Source organism: Larus michahellis, chromosome 4 (assembly GCF_964199755.1).
Source record: "Larus michahellis chromosome 4, bLarMic1.1, whole genome shotgun sequence".
Lineage (NCBI taxonomy): Eukaryota > Metazoa > Chordata > Aves > Charadriiformes > Laridae > Larus > Larus michahellis.
Genome location: NC_133899.1, coordinates 72,789,625 through 72,808,678, shown reverse-complemented (window position 1 = coordinate 72,808,678; position 19,054 = coordinate 72,789,625). Strand labels below are relative to the sequence as shown.

At 42.8% G+C, this 19,054-nt stretch overlaps 1 protein-coding gene across 3 annotated transcripts in view; it reads left to right on the top strand.

Moving 5' to 3' along the window:
• The first annotated feature begins 8,929 nt into the window (after positions 1–8,929).
• The window catches only part of TTC7B (tetratricopeptide repeat domain 7B), a 152,353-nt gene continuing 142,228 nt past the window's right edge, over positions 8,930–19,054 (top strand). For all 3 annotated transcript variants that reach the window (XM_074585502.1, XM_074585501.1, XM_074585500.1), the window contains exon 1: positions 8,930–9,250. In XM_074585502.1, the coding sequence (XP_074441603.1) occupies positions 9,130–9,250 (121 nt within the window). In that variant the 5' untranslated portion in view covers positions 8,930–9,129. The remainder of the gene's footprint in view (positions 9,251–19,054) is intronic.

The window sequence follows — 19,054 nt, the reverse complement described above, 5'->3', positions numbered from 1 at the left end:
TGTCAACTTCTTTTCTTCGAGGGAGATGGTAAAGGTGGCAACATGGACACTGATTTCCTTAACTCACTATATGCCAGTTATCAACAGATTACAGTGAAGTTTTCTTTCTGACAAGCACGCACTTCTCGAAAATTCTTAGTCACATCAACAAAGTGCAAAGCCATGTGCCAGAAGCTTACCAAAAAGCAAGGTAAGTAATTGCAATGGTTTATTTTACCCAAGATCAGGATATTCAGAAAATGAGCGAGGGTAGGATTCTGATTTTGGATGCGGAAAAGCAGTAGAAGTGAGGATCATTTTGTGAATGCAGTGGTGGGAGAAACAGAAGAAAGCTATTTCCTGGAAGACTGCTCAGAACTCATCAAAGGTTTGCAGAACCAGATGGCAGCTGCATGCTCCTGTCTCTAGAGCTGTTAGAGCCTAACCATGCTGATCTGGAGGATGGTAAGCCCAGCCTGTTGTTGGCCAGTCCTCTCAGAGCCACAGCTTTATGAAAATCTGTTGTTGGGGCTTCTGTCTTGGAGGTACTTCCCCTCATTTATAAGTCTCGCCAGACACCAGGGAATGAACAGCGTTTGGCAAACCTGGTTCTTTAGCTGTGTTGGAATGATAACTGTAATGAAGGTTTTGATCTTCAGTCAGCCCGTTTTCTTCTCCAGGCCATGGCATTCAGCAATAGGAAGAGTTTTTTTTTGTTGCCCTAAATTGTGTGGTTAACCACTGTGGTGGCTTCAAAGTTAATGCAAAGCAATCTGGAGAAGTACATAATGTGTTATTAACAAGTCAACCTTGGTTTCCTTTAGGAGAGATTCTTGTCAGAGCTGTGCGCAGCGCGAAGCAGCAGCGTGGGTATTCCCCTTGGATAGCTAGTGTTCTGCGTGTCCGTTGTTCTTCTGACTTTTGAAGTTGTGCCGGGAACTCTTCTCACAGAAGAATTAAAAAAGTAAGCTGAACATCTGAATGCTAGGCAGATGATAACTTGGGTGAAGGCAGTTTTGTAAGTAATAACCAAGGATGTTTATTGGCTGTTACGTTATGCACAACTTTTCTGGCAGTAGGGAGAAGTAACTGAACAAGTCTCTAAGGCAGCCTGATAGTTTTTGAGCTATTACTGGTCTCCACCACTGCCAGGAGCTTGGTTTTGGAGAAAAATGTGTGTATATGCCTATATGTTTAAGTCCTGTGGTGTAATGCTATCAGTATATCTAAAGAATCCCACGTGCTTCTAGCATACATTTGGGTTAAGTAGGTTATAGAGGTTTTGTTTGTGGGGTGTTTTTTCTTAATTATTTTAATTTAATTTTACTCCCCATATTGTATACTTGGTTCTGTCCCTTTCCTGAGCTTTCTATTTATGTTAACCCTTTTAACTCTTTGATTTCTCTAGTCTTTCTGCTTGTCCCAAAAAGCAATGCATGGATCCTTCTGCCCAAAAAGAAGTGTAGATTCAAATGTCCAATATATATAAGGAATAAAAATATGAAGGAAGGCTCTGCAACAAACCCATCCCTTTATCAGAAGTGTAGAAGGACCTACCTTAAAATACACTGGTCAATGAACAGGTATCTTACTCTTCAGATAACTGTTATATTTGATAAACAGAATGAATAGTGTTAGAAGTACAAAAAGAACACTCTTAAAAATATTAAAAAAAAAAAGTTGTTGTTTTTTTTTTTTAAATGAGCGCAAACCAAAAGGTACGAACTCAAATAGCACCTTCAAATTTGGATCTAAACATACTCTGAACAACAGGTGTGAGATCTGTCTGGCTGATTTGCCTTCCACACTTTGAAGTAGGGTAAAGTCAGAAGCGTGCAGCAGAAATCTGCTTTGTCCTACAAATGTGAAACTTCAGATTTTCAAGAACCTGTACTCGGACCCAGCAGGAGCACTAAGAGGCTGAAAGCTGGCAGTTATTTCCCAGAAACTTTTCTCATGAATCATTTGTGTGAACTGAGGATAAAGTCCACAGAATGATAGTTCACATCCATCCCAAACCAACTATAGTCACAGTAATGTTATTGCTTTCTACTTTAGTTTTTATCAAGCAGCTAAAAAAAGCGCATACTTTCTGTTGTTACCTGGTCTGAAGATCATTCTACCTGTCAACACAGGGCAGCGAAGCAGACTGGAAATGATCCGTTCTGTGGTTTCAGGCAAATGCTAGACCTTTTGTAGACTTCTTTGATCATCTTATTGTATTTTAAATAAACTGCAGTTCAGGCCTAATCTTCCCTGGAAACATCTAGTTGAACTTTTCCTAGAAAGGAGCTATGACATAGCGGAGTACGTGAAGAGGAAAAACTTTGATTTCTGGAGAATCTTAAAAGACACAAGCAGAATTTGTCTTTCTGCCAACGGCAGCAAGTGTTAGACAGTGGAGTTCTGAAAGGTTGAGAAGGGCCAAATTAAGTTGCAGTGTGTAAAGCCAGCTGAATATTGCAAGACCATAAGAAATATCCTAACGAGTCAAACCAATGAGAGCAGAAATGCATGCAGCATTCAAGATGCAGGTGTGCCATGGTTTACAGAGTGGCAGAATGATGCCCACTGCTTTGGTCTCAGAAGCCTTCCTGGGGATGCCTGGTGTTTTGTAGGCTGCCACTGCACAATGCAGCAAGGGTTTTCAGGAACTGTCAGTGATTTCCTAATGACATCCTGGCTAGAACAGGGTATCCAATGTAAATCAGTTAGTCTGCTGGAAAGCGAATAACTTGGGTTTGACCAATTCATGATACTGAAAAGCATCCAGTCTTGTTTTGGAGACATACAGAGTTGAAGAATCCACTGCCTCTTTGGTATTTGACCAAAGAGTTAATTATCCTCCTAGCTTTTAAAAAGATCTAATTTTTTATATAAATTTATCTGTCACAGGTCTTCCAACTTTGTGTTCTTATTTTATTTTCTCTATTAATCTATTTGAAAATGCTGCTTTCTTTACATGAAACTTAATTTCCGAAACACCAAGCCAGTTTAGTTTTTTTTTTTGCTTCTGCCAGTTATTATGGCAGAAATAGACTGTTGATTGGCTGGGTCTCTTAACTCATATTTGCTATGCAGGAATAGCAGCGAGCACTCCTGTTACTTGGTCCACATTTTGCGAGTTCTTAGTATTTCTGCCCAATTGGAGTACAGATCTCTCGGAATTTGCCCCAGCTGATCCTAGGAAGTCTCCTTCTCCCCTCTCTGCTAAGGACCTTGGTTTTGGAACATCGTAATGTAACCTTGTATGCAAATTCCCAGGATTTTCTCTTGGGGTCACGTCAGGCTAGGCAGGCTGTACTCTGCCGCTGTCTTATCATAGAATGATAGAATAGTTTGGGTTGGAAGGGACCTTTAAAGGTCATCTAGTCCAACCTCCCTGCGATGAACAGGGACATCTTCAATTAGATCAGGTTGCTCAGAGCCCCATCCAACCTGACCTTGAATGTTTCCAGGGACGGGGCATCTACCACCTCTCTGGGCAACCTGTGCCAGTGTTCCACCACCCTCAGCATAAAAAAATTCTTCCTTATATCTAGCCTAAATCTACCCTCTTTTAGTTTAAAACTATTATCCCATTACTTCTGCTTTCCTTTGGCACATAGGCACAAGCCCAGTGTCCTCATGATGCCTCTGGCATTCCATGAGTGATGCAGAGGGACGTGATGAGACCAAAGAAGGCAACCCTTTATTTTAGGACTTTTGTATACTAATTCTGGATCTATGGATTTTTAAGCCTTCTCTCCAATTATTAATGTCATCGAAAAAATCTAATATAAATGCATGATTTTCATTCTTTCCAAACACAGAACAAAAATAGTTGCTGAATGCTCCTTTATCTGTATCACAAACATTTTTCTTAACTCTGGATAGTAATGAACTGATGGGGTTGCTAGAGTTTTTTCACTAACTTTATCCTTAGCAATTCCCAGTCTCCGTGGATTCCTCTAATTTATTTCATTTTTCTTACCTGTTTGTGTTGTACTCGCACCATACAGCAATTTCTGTTAATCTTTTAAACTGTAGCCCAGCGGTTTAGAAACTTTCAGAAATACGTAGTTTTCGACTCCCTCTGGTGGTCTGATAATGTGGTTGGCAAGTGGTTTAACTGCTAATGCTGCCAGCACCGATGGAAAGGTTTGAAAGCAGTATAAGACTGTAGATGCTTCAAATTTAATCATCGTTGTTTATCCCAGAGGCATTTAAATAGCAATGGGGAAAATATTTATGTTTATTAATAATACAAATAATTTTTATTACCAATGAGTAGCTAGGAACAGTGCAAAAAAAAAAAAAAGAAAAAAAGAAAATTCAAAGCTTTTCTTCTGTGTAACAATTTAATTAATTCAAAGGGATTGAAGTTAGGAACTAAAGAAGAGATTTAACTCAACTGCTGCACTCAGTAAATTCAATGTAAGAAATACTTGATCTTCGTCGTCTCTTAAGTGGTCACAGAAGTGCAGTTTAAAACAGCAATTATGTGAAGCCAGTGATTCCTGTGTAGACAGAAACTGATCTGGGAATAAAACCTAGGTATTATTTTAGCCAATAATGTAATGAAATCAAACAATTGTACTACAGAGAGAAGAGCTGCCGCTATTGCTTTGCTAGTTAAAGAGACTTTATTCACATGTAAGAGGAGGTTTATATTTACTAAGCTCTAGTTTTCTAATTTCCTAACATGTAATAGGTATCTTATTTTTACCCTTAAGAAATAGTTAAAAATGGTACATGGCTTATTTTCTTTGCTGGTGAAACAAAAGGAACTGAAAACTGATATTTCCAGAAACAGTATGACAGTTTTAAAATGCAGTACGAAACATTGGGCAGTATGATTTTAATATATATTGCCAGTTGAGTGATACTCTTTTTTGCTTTTTCATTGGCAATGCCGGTTTCCATTTAGCATGAATGGGTTTGGAAAGGATCTCTTTTGGAGTCTGACTTTTTCTTTTGCAGCTCTCTATTATATTCCAAAAGTCATGGCAGTCTGGTGAAGTCCCCACTGACTGGAAAAGGGGACGCATAATCCCCGTTTTCAAAAAGGGAAAGAAGGATGAACCAGGGAACTATAGGCCAGTCAGTCTCACCTCCATGCCTGTTAAGATTATGGCGCAGATCATCCTGGAGGCACTGCTCAGGCAGAAGAGTAACATAGAGGTGATTGGGTACAATCGACATGGCTTCACCAAGGGCAAATCGTGCCTGACAAACCTGGTGGCCTTCTATGAGAAGGTCACAACATCACTAGACAAGGGGAGAGCAACTGACATCATTTACCTGGACCTGAGCAAAGCCTTTGACTCTGTCCCGCATGAGATCCTGGTCTCCAAGCTGATAAAATATGGGCTTGATGGACTGACAATTCAGTGGATAAAGAACTGGCTTGATGGCCAAACTGAAAGAGTGGCTGTCAATAGGTCCATGTCCAAGTGGAGGCCAGTGACAAGTGGAGTGCTTCAAGGATCAGTACTGGGACCGGTCTTGTTTAACATCTTCATCACCAACATGGACAGTGGCATAGGGTGCACCCTCAGCAAGTTTGCCAACGACACCAAGCTGTGTGGGGCGGCTGACACGCTGGAGGGAAGGGGTGCCATCCAAAGGGACCTTGACAGGCTGGAGAGGTGGGCCCATGCCGACCTCATGAAGTTCAACAAGACCAAGTGCAAGGTCCTCCATCTCGGTCGGGGCAATCCCAAGCACCGATATAGGCTGGGCAGTGACTGGCTTGAGAGCAGCCCTGAAGAAAAGGACTTGCGGGTGCTGGTGGATGAGAGGCTCAACATGAGCCGTCAGTGTGCACTAGCAGCCCAGAAAGCCAATCGTATCCTGGGCTGCATCAGCAGAAGTGTGGCCAGCAGGTCGAGGGAGGTGATTCTCCCCCTCTACTCCACTCTTGTGAGACCCCACCTAGAGTACTGCGTCCAGTTCTGGTGCCCCTACAAGAAAGATATCGATGTGCTGGAACGTGTCCAGAGAAGGGCCACAAGGATGTTCAGAGGGCTGGAGCACCTCTCCTGTGAGGACAGACTGAAAGAGTTGGGGTTGTTCAGTCTGGAGAAAAGAAGGCTCCGAGGAGACCTTATAGTGGCCTACGAGTATCTTAAGGGGGGCTACAAGAAAGCTGGTGAGGGACTTTTTAGGATGTCAGGTAATGGTAGGACTAGAGGGAATGGGTTAAAACTAGAGATGGGACGATTCAGACTGGATGTTAGGAAGAAGTTCTTCACCATGAGGGTGGTGAGACACTGGAACAGGTTTCCCAGGGAAGTTGTGGATGCCCCATCCCTGGAGGTGTTCAAGGCCAGGCTGGATGGGGCTTTGATCAGCGTAGTCTAGTGGGAGGTGTCCCTGCCCATGGCAGGGGGGTTGGACTAGATGATCTTTGAGGTCCCTTCCAACCCAAACCATTCTGTGTGTGATTCTGTGTGTGTGATTAATATGTTAATTTGAATTGAAAGGTAAGAAATTGATAAAATAAGGATTTGTGCTGAGGAAAACTTCTTTTTGACTTTTTAATTCTATTTTATGCTTTGTGGAGATAAAATATGGACTTTTGTGCTGTCTTCTGTAACACTGTATTTCCCTCAAAATCTTTGTCTTTCTATGATGTATGCTATAGAACCTCTGAGGAAGAAAATAGTTTTAAAAATCAGCACTGTGATTAGCACCTTCGGACAAACTCTACTTGGAAAAAACCCCAAACCATTGGCCAGTGTCCCAGACTAAAAGCAGAGTAGTAGGTAAACGTGTATATTAAAGACTTTTTCTGTAAGTAGTGACACGACACTTGCCATTAAGCATTGATAGCCTTTGACACAAATTGAATGATAAGCTTTGACTAGCTTGTTCTTTCAAGGGCCTCCATACCAGTGAGCTGACTTCAGCAAAGCTGTCATGAAAATATAGTTTTAAACTTTTTTTTTTTTTTTTAGAATAAAGGAAAGCTAGAACAAAGTTGAGGTTTGGTTCCTCCCCTGCCGCTTCAGCAGTGAATGTTATTTGCTTAAGAAGCCAAAAACTCAGTCTAGAGTAAAACCCAGTGATATTCTAAGTTGTCTTTTGGGGTTTTTTATTCATGTGAGTTCCTACCGTTCGATTTGAATATGTTACCTTTAAAAATGCAAGTACTTTTTAAATTGGTTTTTCTGATTCCTTGTTATAGAATGTATAATACCTTCGTACGGATTAAAGCGTTACTTTATTTAAGTCAGCTTATATTCTTTATAAGGTTTACATTTTTAACAGTTTAACCTCCCATCACTTCTATTTCTCATAGTTCTGTATAGAGTACTAATACAGAAAACTTCATCAGGTTTATTTTCATGTTACCGGAAGTATCAGAATTGCCATATCGGTGTGTTCCTGTGTACCGAAGGTTCCTTTTTCTTCATACCAACCTCATGAAATTGCACTGAACAACAAGCCATTATCTCTCTTGTCGCCCTGCGTTTGGGGAGACTGGAGTGGGAGAGGTGGCGTAAGGCAAAATGGATGACCAATACATATTAGTTATTTTTCCTGCATTTTAATTTTCCATCGTTTTCAGACACCTGGTATCTCTCTATATCTTCCAGCCTAGTCAGCTACCTCACCTTGCAAGCAGACTTCCTATTTTTAGCAAAGCGCAGGTATGCTTCAGTCTGTGCCAACAGTTTGCTAAATAAGTCATTTCCAGAAACCAACACTTTGTTTCAGCTCCTAAAAGTAAGTGGCAATTGACAAAATATACAGGATCTTCTTTTCTATACATTTTTATGCTGTTCATTCCATATCTCTTACTGTATAAAATTATGGGTCATCCACAATGGAACCTTCCCAGAGCGGTTTCAGCTGTATGAAGTTTCATCAGTGTTAAAGCAGATTTCCTAATTGTTCCAACGCATTTCAACATATACCAATTCCTTTTGCACAGATGTCTCGCTTCATAAATAGTAGCTATTAAGATAATAAACCTGATGAACTGTTATGTAAACATTTTAATACTACTCTTTTGCTGGTAGCTTTTACTGAAACGATGTGATCAGTGCTAACAATGTGTTAAAATTGTTGTGAATAAATATGAATAATCTTCATAAGCAAATTAACTCTTTTCCGAAGTTGAAATTTTAGTTTTCATAGTCTTATGTGTAAAAGAACTAGTAGTTATGGTATCAAAGATTTTGAGTTTCCTGCCTCATTTTTAATTTAATCGTCTTTTATCTCTCCAGTAAAACACCATGCTATAATCAGTTTCGTGTTCTCTGGATCTTCTAGAACCTCGGGTAAGCAAAAAATGCTTTATCACATATTTCTCCTTTTGCTTCTGTTACAGTATCAAATCTTCTTTCCACTCTTACTGTATTCCAATGGATTTCTTAAATACTCTTACATTCTGCTACTGTTTCTATTTCACTTTTTAAAATCTGAAGTATACTTTGTTTGAAATTGTACTGTAACCTGAAAGTGCTGTAACAGACACTTGCTAAACGGGCAGATTACAGTATCTGGGTGGTGAGACACTGGAACAGGCTGCCCAGGGAGGTTGTGGGTGCCCCATCCCTGGCAGTGTTCAAGGCCAGGCTGGATGGGGCTTTGAGCAGCCTGGTCAACTGGAAGGTGTCCCTGCCCGTGGCAGGGGAATTGGAACTGGGTGATCTTTAAGGTCCCTTCCAACCCGAACCATTTTATGATTCGATGAATTTTCCTCTTCCCCCCCCACCCCGTGTGTAATTGGGCAGATCGTTTTAAAGGCGCAGTTCCTGCCGGTGGCCGCAGGGGCCCGGCTGCACCGGCCCTGTTCCCAGCGGCACCTCCAGCAGCGCGACTGTCCCTTTTGTCCCCTCAGGACGCCTCGGATCCGGGCCCAGCCCCTGCCGAGGAGCGGGCGGGCCCTGCCACCCCCGCTGCCGGGCCGCCCCCGCACCGCCCTCGCCCGGCCCCGCCCCGCGCCGCCGCTGCCCGCCAGGTGGCGCCGCTCCCGCCGCTCGGCCGCCAGCGCGGCGCGGGCCGCGGCCCTCGAGTTCCGCCGCTCCGGTCGCCGCCGCCGCCCAGGCGCCCGGTGCCGCCGCCGTCCTTTCCCCTCCTTCCCCGGCCTTCCCCTGCCTTCCCCTTCCCGCCGCCCCGGCCCCTTCTCCCGCCGGGGCCCATCGGCCCGGCCCGGCCATGGCCACCAAGAAGGCGGGCTCGCGGCTGGAGACGGAGATCGAGCGGTGCCGCTCGGAGTGCCAGTGGGAGCGGATCCCCGAGCTCGTCAAGCAGCTCTCGGCCAAGCTCATCGCTAACGGTGCGGCGCGGGGCGGGAGGCGGCAGGCCGCAGTGGAGGGCCCGCGGGGGGCGGCCGGCGGGGCTCCGGGCCGGCAGGTGCAGCCGGGCGGGCCGGCGTGAGGGGCCCGCCGGCCGCCCCGCGGCGCCTGGGGAGGCGGCGGGGCGGTGGGGGCCGCTGGAGGGGCGGGGAGCGGGTCGGGGCGACGCGGCCCCGCCGAGCAGGAGCCCCGAGGAGGGCGGCGGGGACGCGGGTGCTGCCGAGGGCCTGGCACCGTCGTGCGGGCGCCTGGGAAATGGGCCCCGGGCGGTGAGCTGGGGCACTCGCCCCCCGGCTTGGGCACCGCGCCGAGGTCCGAGGGAGGCCGCGTTTGGCCTCGCGGGCAGCGGGGCCCTCCGGATTTACGTCCTGAACTGCTGAGCAGTCCTATGGTTTACGATGAGCGTTGCAGTTTTGCAGGCACACGCATGCTGACAGCGTGCAGAAAGTCCTAAGTGTCCTTCTGCCCACAGACGGAGTGCCTGTACACGGAGTGTTGTATGAAGGCTTCTGTCCTTCTTCTTATAAACATACCTCAGCGGTACAGTGCAGCTTCATTTATTTTCTTCTAAAAGCTATGAATGGTTTGCTTGGTCCCTTATTTCTTATATCACAAACTTCTAAATGTTTAGCTGAAGGAGGTGAGCAACAGTGCTTCATTCTGAGGTTTGGAAGTGCCTCATGAACAAGGGAGATGCAGGGAAGTTCTCCCTGGCGTGGATGCCTTCGTTCTGCGCGTGAGAAAAGGCGTTGGGGTGGTGTCTACCACTGTGGGCTCACTCATTTGCTTGAGGTGGACCTGGAGGTATTTGTAGAGAGAAATCAAGTAAATTCAGAGGTGATAAATTAACATAGAGAGAAGATGAGGTATATGATTGGCATCACTGGGAGCGTGTTATGAAGTCAATGATAGCTTTGCACATTTAGGCAGGGAAGGAAACTGCTTGATTTAGATCTATAGAAGTACAAATAAAAGAGAAGTCTGAATCAAAGTAAAGAGAAGAGAGAGAATTTAAGAATAGATGGATGAGTACTAGATAGCCTTACATGTGTTGTCGTTAAGAACAACTGGGTGATGATCCTGAAACACACTGCTGTTATGCTAACTAAAACTAAACACAAGTGAAAAGGTGGAAGGTATTAAGTTTAGTTTAAGGACACACTTCATTAAGTTATAGACCATGAACTAGTTAGAGATGAGTTGAAGCAAATGCAAATGTTTTTTGGCTGTCTGGTTGAGCAGCATGATCATCATAGTTTTAAGATGTTCTGAAGTATTTCAGACAGGTAGGGAGAGCTAGGCAGAAGATGTTATTGACAGTTTGACTTAAAATTCTTTGACCTGGGTATTTTTAACCGAACTGAATCGGAGAAGGTATGTAGTCTGCATAACTTTACACTTCAGTGATTTTCCTATTATGGTATCTTCTAGATTCTGTACCAGTCAAAATACAAATTATTGGAGCATTTCCTGATCTCTAAAACATGGGAAAGTATCATATGTAGATTTTATCTCTTTCTGACAGTACAGGAATGATTAAGTCAGTGTCCACGGCTTCCAAGTTCTAGCTAATTGAGAACATTATGAGCAAGCTAAGTGACCATAAGGAACTCTTCTTTTAGTGGTGGAGTAACAAAGGAAGAGAGTAATTTATTTAATGAAATACATGCCCCTGCTGTTGAGAGAGTCTAAACCTGTAAGTTTGTGTTCTAGATCGTGGTGTACCTAGCAGGTTGCAGGCCAAGGTTATCAGCTAGTGAGACTATAAAGAGGCAGTGCCTCTGTTCCACCCGTGAGGAGAGATATGAACTGAAAGGCGCTCCAGTGCACATCCCTGCTGTTAGTTAATCTGAAGCAATTGAAGAAAAAGTACTCAGAACTTTACCGCTTCTTTCTGTAGTAACGTTCAGTTTTACAAATCAGCTAGGGAATGGATAACAAAAGATCTGGTTTTTTGGCTGAATGTGGAATAATACGTCGCAGGAATAATTTAAAAGCATGAGAAGAGGGAAAAGAGGGAGAGGATCTTCATTCTGTCCGTATATTGGTGTGTAGGGAATTGGCTGTGACTCTTCAATGCTGGAACATTGTAACTGAGGATATCAACATTGCTAGGAATAGGGTTTATTGGTCTTTGAACACAGATGGGGAGGAATCCTTTGGGGAAGCCCTCTTGTAATCTCTTCAGTCTTACACTGTTGCAAAAGAATAGACTGTTACTTTACCAGGACTTAACTACACCCCCTGTTTGGAAGTGGGGATTAGAGAATTTGACAGAAATGTTAATGGTCCAGGTTATGGTTTGGGCTTTCTTGCATTGATATAGTATTTACTATTATCAAGTTCCCATCCCTTGAAGCGTGCAACCCAAATTAGATGAATGAAGAAAAAGCAATGACAGCTCCCGGGATAGAGGTCTGTGTAGATGCGTAAGGCAATAGTTTATACTTCTGGAGAAGTGCAGCACTTGAGAGATGCAGTATTTTGACTGAACTTGGTTATTGTGTTGTTTATTCTGTTTTGTTCTGCTGATGGAGCCTATCTACTCCTTCATAGAATTAGGAGTCTGTATAAAACCTGACAGTGGATCAAATATAAGTGACAGTTTATGTAGGATTTTGGATGCACAAAAATGACACTAGAACCAATTTCTGTATCTGATGGATTTTTTTGAAAGGCTTTGTGAGCTTACTGAGCTTTAAGATAAAGTGGGAAGAGAAATGTTAATAGATTGGTCTCTGCTGTTCTGTATTAGTCACAATTTGGATCATGGAAAATGTGTGCTCTGTGTCAAGCCTGTGACTTGCATTGTTTTTCACAGAGGATAGATAGATGAAAGAAGGGTCTTTAACCTAACTCAGAATTGTTAGGCACTTATCCAGTTTGTATTACATTTCTGTCCTTCAGAACCAGGGCTCAGCAGCAGTAATAAGATTCGTGCCATGTAACACAAATCTCTGTTTGAGCTCTTGCTTCATCAGCACTCCCACAGAAGATTGGGCCAGAGCTGTGATGTGCAGGTGTGGTGGGTTAGCCTCGGCTAACACCAAATGCTCACCCAACTGCTCGGTCTCTCCCCTTCCTTCATGGGGCAGGGGCAGAAAATAAGATGGGAAGACTCATAGCTTCAGATAAAGACAGGGAGATCGCTTGCTAATTACTGTTGTGGGCAAAACAGGCTGGACTTGGGGAAAATTAATTTAATTTGTTGCCAATTAAAATAGATTCAGATAGTAAGAAACAGAAAAACAGACATGGAAGCAACACTTTTCCTTTCCCAGGCTCAGCTTCACTCCTGTGGCCCAGACTCCTCTGCTTCTTCCCCATATGGTGTGGGGGGCAAAGGGGCGATAGTCGGTGTAAGGTGGTTTCTTTCTGCAGCTCCTTCCTTCTCATGTTTTGCCTCTGCTCTGGCGTGGGCTCCCCGCTGGCTGCAGTCCTTCAGGAAAAAAATTTGCTCTGGCACAGGCTCTCCATCTGCTGCAGCTCCTTCAGGGCATATCCACCTGCTCCAGCATGGGTCCTTCCCAGGCTGCGGTGGTGGATATCTGCTCCAGCACCTGGAGCACCTCCTCCCCCTCCTTCTGTGACCTTGGTGTTCCCTCTGCTGTTTGGCACTCCTTTTGTTCCCTCCTCCTCTCTGTGGCATTTTCTGCCCTTTTCTTAAAGACGCTTTCCCAGAGGTGCTGCCAGCATCGCTGAGGGGCTCAGCTGTGTCTTGCTGGGGGTCTGTTGGAGCCAGCTGGGCCTGGGACAGGGCAGCCTGTGGCCTCTCCCACAGGGGCCACCCCTAAAGCCCCCCCCGCCAGCTGCCAGCACCTTGCCCTTTACACCCAGTACAGCAGGATTTACAAGAACTATAGCAGCTGGCATAGAAATCGTTGTGTTACTCTGAGGTTCACAAAGATGTGGGGCTTGGCTAGTCTGTAGGCGGTTTGGTTGCAAGAAACCTCCAGTATTCACATCCTGAGTATTGCTTCTCAGATGGGACTGAAACAAACCACAAGTTGTTAGAAATAAAATCTTAAAGCAGTTTGCACTAATAAACTTTATGAGCGTTCCCAGCTAGTTTAACTAACTGGAAAAGGTTCCTTCTAAGAAAATGATCTGAAGAAATTTTGATTCCATTTGTTGAATTTTGTCTAACGTTGCAAATGAACATCGTGGTGGTGATGCCTGGTCATGAGAGATAGCAAAAGCGCCAAGTAAACGTTGAATATCTGAAATTAATGTGAATGTATTCTAAAGTGTGCCCAGAATTTGGAAGCATTGGTTATAGGATTCTTTTCTATTTTAAGCCAGTCTGAATGGGCTACTTACTAAATAAAGGCCTTAATCTGTAGAAGAACTGGGTGTAACTTTGTTTTGGAAAACTTGTTTGGCATCAAAACCACAGCTGTGTGAACAAAATGCACTGTGCCATAGGAGGGAGATTTTTCTCTAAGATCACAGTTTACTGTAGCAGTCCCCAAAATATCTAGTGATGACCTAAACACTTTGATGTTAATGATCACATATATTTGAAATGCCCGTTATTCATTTTTTTCATTAAAAGCTTTTATTTTTTAAGAGATCTGTAAAGTTGCTCTTCTCAAATATTGAAAAATAAGACTTATGAAATACCAGTGATGATTCTTTTTTCAGTAAGTTTATCATAACATGTTGGTTTTACAGGTGACTCATGTATTTTACTGAAGTGTTCAGGTTTATGCGGATTGTGTTTTGAAATCTCTCTGCAAGTTTTAATGACAGTATCATGTCATTCATAGATTTGGGAATTGGGATTTTCAGGGTGCTTGGATTTTTTTTGTGTTTGAATGATAATTTTTGGAAGCCAGCAATCACATTACAAAGCTGATAGCACATCTGTCAGGAATCTTTGATTGAGCACTAGCTTCTCAAAGGAAGTGGCTACAATGGACTTTAGTATGAAGGTTGTCTCTGCTCAGAGCATTCTCAGGACATCAGTGCTCTAATGTTTTCTTTTCTTCCTTTAGAAACACAGTGAGGAAACCTTAGGTCAGTTCAGCGGCAAGCTGAATGGATAAAATAAAAGATCCATGAATTTCCATGGGTATTTCCGGCCATTCATTGTGCTGCAATTGGAACGTGACCTTGCTCAAGTTCAGTGAGATGTATGGCTCACTCTGGAAAAGCACTGAGGAGGCAATTTTTTTATAGTTCAAGTGAGGTAGAATGATGTAGTTCTGTAGAAACCTTAGCCAGTGTGAAATATTGCATTACTGTGGGGAGAGAATGCACGCTAACAAGAGCATTGTGACATTGCCATGAAAACAGAACATTACCTGCAGGTATCAAATTTGCTGATGGAAATACACCAGCCTTTTAACACATTGCTTTCTTACCAATTGAATTTCTTACTAGCATTACTACCCCATTTCTGGTTGTTGTTGTGTTGTTTTGTTTTGTGTGTGGTCTTCTCTGACTGCCTTTCCTCTCAACACCTTGTTTCTATAGTTTCTTATTCTATCTTTCCTCATGTTTAGCCTTGCAGAATAAGGGAGCAGAGTAGCAAAACCAAAGGATCAGGAAATATTTTACATGTCTCTTTTTTGTTTGTCTCTTTCTGTGCTTCTGCTTTAACTGGGTATAAGTAGAACATAAAAATAGGAACATCTTACCAGTTTTCATTTGTTTCACGGCCTTGTGAAATACAAGACCTCAGATGTATGGTTAAAGCTTATCCTCAGAGTAAACCAGGGATTTATAAACCTCTTAGGACTCATGCCCTACTTAGAAGGTGTTTATCAAATTTGTTTGGTTTTTATACATACAGCTTGTAATGCAATTTATAGATGCAAAGCTTTCCAATGAGATCTACATCTCTACCAGAAAAGTTTGCAGACTGTGATGTGGCGTGCCTTTTTGTATTTCTACAAAAGCGGAAATGAAGCGTACTCTTCATTTGTTCTTTTTTGTTTTCCTTCTGTTGTGTTCACTATTATATTTAGAGGACAAGTGTCTTCATTCAGAAAAAATGTGTGTCCTTAGCACGAAAGGTGGTGACAGTACTAAGATGTGTTGTCTTATTTTTGACTGACAGCTTTGTTTCTTCATATAGCCAGGGGTGTTACAACAGTGTAAGCGATGATGTAGGTCTGCTGCTTGTATTCCAACTGACTTGTCATCTGGAAGAGAAAATGCTAGCGTAGTCAGTGTGGTTTCACAAGTAACCAAGCTGGTCTAACACCTTGCTGCTATTGCGTGGAGGAGCTCTTTCGTCCTGCCTTTACTCAAGCTGCTCCTTCTCTATGCATTTTCTCCCAGTTCCCTGTTCCTGGCCTCTCCCTTGTGTTGATGAACACCAGAGGTGGGACTTACTGTGCTGAGCCAGCAGAAGGCTCTATGCTCCTCTTTCTGCGGTTAGTTTCTGCTGGCTTCCTGAGCTGATTTGCCTCCCACAGGGGTCTGAAGCGTGTAACAGCTGGTGGATCATGAGCAGTGTCAGCAGCTAGTGAGGGGCAAAGGCGAGGGGAACTTTCTTCTGCCACGCTGAGGAAGCATGTAATCGGTCTGAGTGGAACGAACTAAGTAATTCTGGGTATTTGGAGTTTATAGCTGCTTATGTTTATAATGACACTTCCATATATTATGAATGTAATTATTTTAGAAATTGAACATCTCACATATTAATGTTGGGTTGGTTGCACTCTGTTGCTTTGTTTAGAAATTCTAAGAAGAAATGGTAGCCTGACTTATTGGTGTATATACTGGTATATGTCTGTACTATAGCTGCTTTAAGTTCCTTTAACCTAATTTCAATGGTTAAAGCTTAGTATTAACTTTTCTATAGGGAAATAAGTTCACTAGAATAAATTGGGATCATTGATGCCACTTTTGTTTGAGTCTGACTTGCATGGTAGTAAAGAAGGGGGCAGAAAGTCCTTAACCATGCCAAATCTGGGCCATTCCCCCTCCCTGTGTATCTGTCTTGTAAATAATCAAATTTTAGAATTTGATGGTTAAATTCTGTGCAGTTTTCTCTGCACTGAACACCATTTAATTGGTGATCTGATAAGGAGTGACTGAAGACAATAACTTTGTAAAAAGCAAAGTGGCAGGGTGTTGAGATAAATTGGAGAGAGTGAGAATGTCTGGCTAATAATGCTATGTTTGTTGGTAGCAAGACCTTTAATCATTGGAGAGCATTTGATCTCTGCTCCAGGCTCTGGAGGAAGAGTGCTGAAGCTGGGCATTTCTCTGGTGTCAGCAAATGTTTGGCAGAATGCATTGTGGCAATTATTAGTAAGCTGCTCTGATCAGAGATGTTATCAGTTGCTCTGGTGCTTCAGGAGACATTGCATGAGTTTCTGCAAGTTCCCACCCCGCTGGTGGCCTATTTGTGATTGCTGTGGTTCCACTCAAAATCTGTATGCATAAACAGAAATCCTGTACTATAATCTCATGTTATCTTCAAGAGAAGTGAATGCATAAAAGGGGGTGGGTTTTTTAATGTAGTTTTAAAGTAATTGTAAATCTCCTTTTTACAGATTTTGCCACAGCTTTATAGTGTGTATGCTGTTTTTTTCCAACAGGATCTTGGTTTATTCAGCTCACAGAATAGACCAGCCTCTGGAGACAGAATCATAAATCTTAAGGCCAGAATCAAATATTTCATCAAATCATTTGTGCTGTCCTTATAATTATCTTGATCACTGCCTGTGGAATTATGACATAAAAAAAATAATCTGTAAAATCTGTAATGTTGTAGTAGGGAGAAAGCTGCTTACCTTAAGCACTCTGTTACTAAGTTTGTCACCCATATTAGTATTCTGTAGAGATGACATATTAGCAATGATTAATCAACAGCTTGAGTTTTGATACAGCTGCTGTACAGCTGATGTTTGTGATGTGTAACATGTAAAGGGCCATAAAGCAAAGCGCAAGATCTTTGAAACGTGTGCGTGTATTGTCTAGAAAAGAGGAGAGGGTCAGGATCTATTCTAGCAGATACTTAGTAGTTGTTTCTTTGATAATGAAAGTGTCTGAATGTTTAGGCTGCACTGAAACAAAGGAGGAAATTCAAGAGGACTTAGGTGTTATGGTGTTTGGCAAATGCTGCTCTTCCACTGTCAAGTTCCCTGTTTAAGCGTTTAATCTGAAATTGTGTATTGTTGTTCTGTTTTGGTTACTTCCTTGGCTATATGAATTAGAGCTTACCCTTTATTAGAATAAAGGAGCAGTCTTTTCCGCCTTGAGCGTGGTCGGTGCTGGAGCCCTGGTGCAGATGGCTCCGTGGGGAGCTGACACCTCTTAGGTACTTATGCAGAGTTCTGAGGTGGAGGGTGTTGCCAGGTTTCAGGGAAGACTGGTCCTTCCTTTTCCCAAAAGGAGGTGTAAACTCTGCTGCTTTCACGAAAAGGGGGTGGGAAGTCACTTTTGGCTCCACACAAATCCTGAATGCAGCTCACCTGAGCCCAGCAACTTTTTTTATCTCCATAAAACTTTCGCAAAGGCAAGCAAGATATGAAAACGCCAACAGCTTCCAGACTCTCCCCTATTTTTCCTGCAGTTAATTATGTGAACAAGTTGTTGCTTATCTTTCAAGTGTGCCTTATTTCAAATTCAGGCTTGCCTGGGCTCAGCTTCCAGCCACACTTCAGTTTTTCTCTTTACCGTTTAATTGCAGTCTCTTTACCTTAATGGGGAGAAAACACTGTGCATTAATCAAGGCTCCAATGTGATTGCTTTAGAGACAGGTTTAAGGAGAGGTAGAAGCAGGGGATCTACTGCTTTTAGAACAGCTGACAGAATTTGAAAAAAACAGAAGCAAACAAAAAAACCACCCAAAGTTGCTGAAGGATGCTTTCTGTCTTAAAACTGGTGGTTATGTACCTGAGACAATAATCTCTGAGAGGTACAGGTGTAGCCTACTGTCTTTCAAGAATTTACTTGAGATTTCCTGGGCGGAAGCAGGGAAGAGGACAAGAGGCAGGTTTTTGTGAGTGAGTGGCTTTTGGAAATGGTAGGGAATTGCAAGATCTCTTCTTTTGGGGAACAGAGGCTGTTCTGCTTTCATCTGAGCTTTGAATCATCCAATAGATGAAAAATGTCCGTCTTCTGACCTGACAATCAGTGATTAACACAGAGGGATGTCCAGGGAGTGAAGGTGCAAACCAAAATCTCTAGATGGTGAGGTTTAGGAGTAAAGAAGTGTAACTTATGTATAAAAAGTTGAGCAGAGTCAGGATGTCTTCAGCCTCTTATTTCTTCTTTTTTGTCAACCAGTTTCTTTACCTTTTTGGGAGAACAAAAGTTGGATTCCATTGTCATCATCTGTCAAATTTGCACTGTGCTGCAGTGTAGCTGTTTGGTAGAGCATGGACAAGAGCCACTGTGCCCATGAAGTGGTTTGGTTTTGCCTTCCATCTAAGTAGTTTCTTGTCTTTTTGTTGTTGTTGTTAGTAGTGACAGGAAAACTGGTTTGTCCTTTGAAAAACAAATCATGGCAAGAAGCAAGATTGAAAAGAATTCCTAGCTGTCACAGCATGTGCTTTTCCTGTTCTCCAAGTCACTCTTTGATCATCTTTGTAAATTAAACACAACGTAAATGGAAAGAAGCTAAATTTTGATCATTCTCCCTCAGTGTGGTTACTAGAACTGTTCCCAGTTAAATACCCCAAAATGATGGTGATCCCGTTTCCCACGCTGTGTTTCCCAGTCATGGATATGGCCTACATTCTTATTTCTTGTTTTTACATTTAATTTGATTGAATGGGCCAAGTTTAATTCAAACATAAACTTATCAATAATCTAAGTGATAC